We start from the raw sequence: 4673 nt of genomic DNA, 5'->3' as shown, positions 1-4673 counted from the left end.
AGAAAGAAAATTCCAATGGCTGACCTGTTAAACAATTTACCTGTATTATGAAAACCTGTTGTAAAAGCCTATTACACACTTTAGTACAGGTTAATAGGGGTCTAATATACAATACACTTTCGAAACCCTTTAAAAAGGGCGCAGATCTGTTTGAAAGGTGAGGGGGACATTCGTGAGACCATATTCACCTCAGCCCCACAATGGTTGGGGCTGAGGTGCAAAAATTTGAGGAAATAGTACCTCTAGATGGACGGAATGACACTGTTATATAGTAAAATTCATCATCACATCTTCATTATTTCTATGATCTTTTATCAGCAATTAAAACTTTAGACTTAAAACTATTTGAGGAAAATAAAACTTAATTGTCTTTGATGTATTTACTTTATTTTACCTACTTCGTATGACGTAATCTTATGCTTTTTCTCATGCTTCTCAATTTATAAGAAAAGCATGCACACTCGAATTGTATATTATAGGTAATTCAGACGTTAGTGATACCAGTATCTTGCTATAAGATGCACAGTACCGTAATGACAGCACTGCACTCGGACTGTACAGCGCATTTTCGTTAAAACCTGAATCATTTATGCAGTTCATTTCAAAAACTTTCAGGCATCATCTTAACTATGAAATTACATTGCAGTCGAAACTTTGAGGGGACCACCCCCCCCCCTCAAAAATATGTGGGATGACGTGTCTCCCGTCCCCTTTAGAATCTGCACCTATGCATTTAAATAACTTAATAACACACTGAAAAAAAAAAAGAAATTGTGCATATAATTGCCAATCAATGATTAGATTGGCATTGCAATTTCTTATACAGTATGTTCTTGCAAACTTTCTTAGAATCTCAAGCTCCTGTTTGTACCTCAGATGATCAACCTGATCTATATATAAACTGTCAAAGACCTTCCTAAGAAGTTGAAAACCGCTTCCATAGTCGTGTAATTTAAGATAGCTAGCAAAAAGAGTATAATTAGCCAGAAACTGTTGATCAGGGTTTTTCTTCAATAGGTCAATTGTTCCAAGTAAAACCTTTATACTATTGTGTTAATGGCGTAAAGTGCTACAACTCCAACCCGTTCTTCATCACACCCATTCAGGTGAAACAATTCCAGTGCCTTATTTAAAGCAATTGCTGCATCTGCATGTCTCTGCACACGAAAGAGTGCAAGGCTAAGGTTACAATACTGCGAAGCAATTAAACACGAAGATTCATCAACCATTTCCAATGTCACAATAGATAAATGGTTAAAGTCAATGCTCTGGTTTAATTTGCCTTGCTTTATGTATTGGTATGCTGCCAATACTGAAATGTTTGCCAGATTCACAAGATCCCATATACACAAATAAGAGCTGTTGAGTGTGTTCAAATAAGAATTGTTGCTGAGGATGTTTTTTGTAATTTGACAACATGTTTCATGTTCCTGTATCTCATAGTAACTAAAAGCAAGGAAACAATTAGCCATAAATTGATGTACATCATCTTTTTCCAATAGATCAACAGCTTTGCGTAGAACATCTATGCTATCGTTATATTGGCCACAGTGATAGTAGGCTCCCCCAAGGTAAAATGCTACAAGCCCCAAATCTTCTTCACCACATTCATTCATTTTAAGAAATGTCCAAGTCTGGTTAAAAGCAAAAGCAGCATGTCTATAAAATGTCCCTAGGTTATAGAACATAAGCCCAATGTGGAAATAGAGTGATGAAATAAAACATGAATCTGTTTCAAGCATTTTCAGTGTATTGAGAGACAAAATACTGAATTGGATGGTCATATTAATATTACTTTGACTGATATATGTATCAGCTGCTTTGAGGGCTAAGTCTGTCAGAGCTTGAAACACATGCTTTTGTTTATGATAATCAACTTCATAAGAACTGTTGAGGACTCTTTGAACAATTTGAAAGCAGGATTCATAGTCTTGTGTCTTATAATAACTATCAGCAAGTAACCAATCAGTCATAAGTTGGTCATCATGACTTTTCAGTAGACTAGCTGACTTGAGTAAAACATTTATGCTACCATGATATTTCCCATGGTTATAAAAGGTCGCTCCAAGCTCTAAAGACAAAGATACCAAATTTTCTTTGCTACAGTTCTGATTTTGATATTGTTGTTTATAATATGTCAGGGCCTGACTTACAACAAACACAGCATATTCTTGAAACATCATGTTGTTGGATAAGATGCCAAGGTCAAGCAGACTTGTGGCAACAAAGCATGGGTCTGTTTTGATCAATTTCAATGTCCTAAGCAATAAATTGCTAAATTCAATATTCAGAATTAATTTGCCTTGTTTGAGGGATTTTGCTGTTGCATTTACCGCAAAGTTTGCCAGACACTTAAGAAATTGATTATTGTCTTCTTTAATTAGTTCAATTGCTTGATGTAGATAATCTATGCTTTCAGTATATTGACCAAGGTCATAAAATTCAAGTCCTAAGTGAAATGCTATAATGCCAAGCCATAGCTCATCACGTTCAGTTAATCCATAATGAACTAGAATTTTTTGTACGTTATGTTCCCATATTGGTTGCTGTAATGTCATGTTACTATGATCTGCCATAATAAATGAAAGCGATCCACATTTAAGTGAATTTGTTGTCATATAACAAGAACCAAACATTGTATGTTGTATCTTTGAAAAACATGAATTATCCTTAGCAACCAATCTGGTGAATTCACTGACAACAGGATGCATTCCATACAATCTTTGTCCACTTGGAATGTCAAATGTCTTCAAGAGATTATAGTTTACAAGTGGATAAAGGTCAACTTTTTTACTGAAGTTCAAGTTCACTACAGTATCGGTACTGCTCCGATCCAAAAAGATCCCAAAAGCAATAAATGTGTTTTGGAGAGATGGATCAAGACCATCAAATAAAATCTTAAGGAGCTTGTAATAGTTACTAGACTCTGTCATGTCTTTGGTGTCATTGAGAACAACTAATATTGGCAGTTCTTCCAATCTATTCAGTAATTCAGCTTCTTCATAGTACTTGCTACGTACTAGACTTGCAGCTACTTCCAACAACAAAGGAATCCCACCTGTTTTCTCTGCTATTATCTTAACTAACCTCTTTTGTTGAAGTCCTGGCAAAAGTGAAACCAATACACCTGTTGACTGTGATATTGGCAATGGTTCCAATTTTATTGGATATATCGACACTCCAATGATATCAAAATCTTTTCGAGATGTAGTAAGGATTTTGATTTTGTTAATTGCCAAACATAGTTTTGTTACTTCGTAGTATAATGACTTTGATGTGGAGTTCAAAATGTTTTCTATATTGTCAAAAATGAGAAGTGTCGGACATGTTGTTAGTTTTATCATCAGCAATTTAAATTCTTGCACTGAATTAGGCACAATTTCCAATTCGAAATCTATCGACAAAACAATATCTTTGTAAATATATGTTCTGATGCAACTGGAACTCACATTTATTTGTTTGAAATCAATGAAAGCCACTTGATAACCATGATTGTTCTTCAAGACTTGTCCTACTGCTGCTGCTGTTGCTGTTTTGCCAATTGCTGGTGGACCAGTAATGCTGACCATTGGATAAGAACCATTGGCCAGAACACCCACACCTGTGTTTATTTCATCATCATGGCCTATGTAATAGCTAGGCTTCCGTGACTCAGGGAAGAAACTTCTAGAGTTACTACATGTTGTTCTTGTACACATATCTATGTGGTCACAGGTTGGATGTGAAACTGGGTTAAATATTTCGTAAAACATCATAACTCCCAAAAGGATTAACATGGAATATCCATATTTTCGTGGAAAACTTTGTGACTGCATAAGAAGCCTTTTAATTATATCCAGCTTTGCTTCCACTCCCTTCATGTAATCTTCGGGCACTTTTATAATTTCATTTTTGACATCTTCCATTTGTTTTTGCACATAGCTGGAACAGTTAAGGCCAATCATGCACTTCTCAATATCTTGATAGATGGCTTTGAATGCTGTGTTACTTATCGATGCTCTGGAATGATGCCCAATGTACTTATTTCTTATTTGTCGTAGTTTATCAATTTGTTGGCGATGTGCTGCCATAATAGTTATGGTTTTAGAGTACAGTAGAGCATAGAATAAGTTAGTTGGATCCCACTCATTGAGGTCCCCTGACATGGGGGCCTTCAAATCTTTCCAAGTACCAAGTTTGTTGGCTTCTGTTTTCAGGTAAAGAAGACTGTTTTTGTCATCTTTCCAGGGTTTGCTTGGATGTTGGGTGTCCCATTCTTGTCTGAAAATATTCCTGAGATGTTCAGTGACAATATCAAGAAGGATGAATGCCAGCTTGTTAAAGTTCTTGTTTCCATGTGTATCCATGGTGGCTGGTTTGGTTCCTGAAGTAATCTCTGTATGGGAAGAAAGAGGAAAATGTCATTTTAAATCTTAACTAATTAGCAAGATAAGAAATACTGTCTACTACTGTGTATAAGGTATAAATTGTATAGACAATTTTAACCTTGAAATTTGGGGGGGGGGGGTGGAGGGTGGCAGCACCCTATACAGCCTATAATTCTAGAATGCGAACCATGACAAAAATCAGACGACAAACGTGTCTCCCATAGCAAAATTACCTTAGTAGATTTAGGTGCTATATGCAACCACTCCGATTTCGGTGGAGTAACAGTTTATTTAAGCAAAACTCCC

The 4673-nt window shown here is 36.0% G+C and overlaps 1 protein-coding gene across 1 annotated transcript; it reads right to left on the bottom strand.

Annotated features, from left to right (window-relative positions):
- Nucleotides 1-360: 360 nt before the first annotated feature.
- Nucleotides 361-4673, bottom strand: LOC117119547. The gene is made up of 2 exons (XM_033264371.1): nucleotides 4601-4673; nucleotides 361-4375 (listed from the first exon to the last, which is right to left on the bottom strand). Exon 2 carries the CDS (start codon nucleotides 4344-4346, stop codon nucleotides 1041-1043), a length of 3306 nt encoding a protein of 1101 aa, XP_033120262.1. The 5' UTR covers nucleotides 4347-4375; nucleotides 4601-4673; the 3' UTR covers nucleotides 361-1040.

Source organism: Anneissia japonica, unplaced genomic scaffold, assembly GCF_011630105.1.
Source record: "Anneissia japonica isolate Jap-2015-1 unplaced genomic scaffold, ASM1163010v1 scaffold16973_len41047_cov115, whole genome shotgun sequence".
Lineage (NCBI taxonomy): Eukaryota > Metazoa > Echinodermata > Crinoidea > Comatulida > Comatulidae > Anneissia > Anneissia japonica.
The sequence above is the reverse complement of the archived record's forward strand: the minus strand, read 5'-3'. Positions and strand labels throughout refer to the sequence as shown.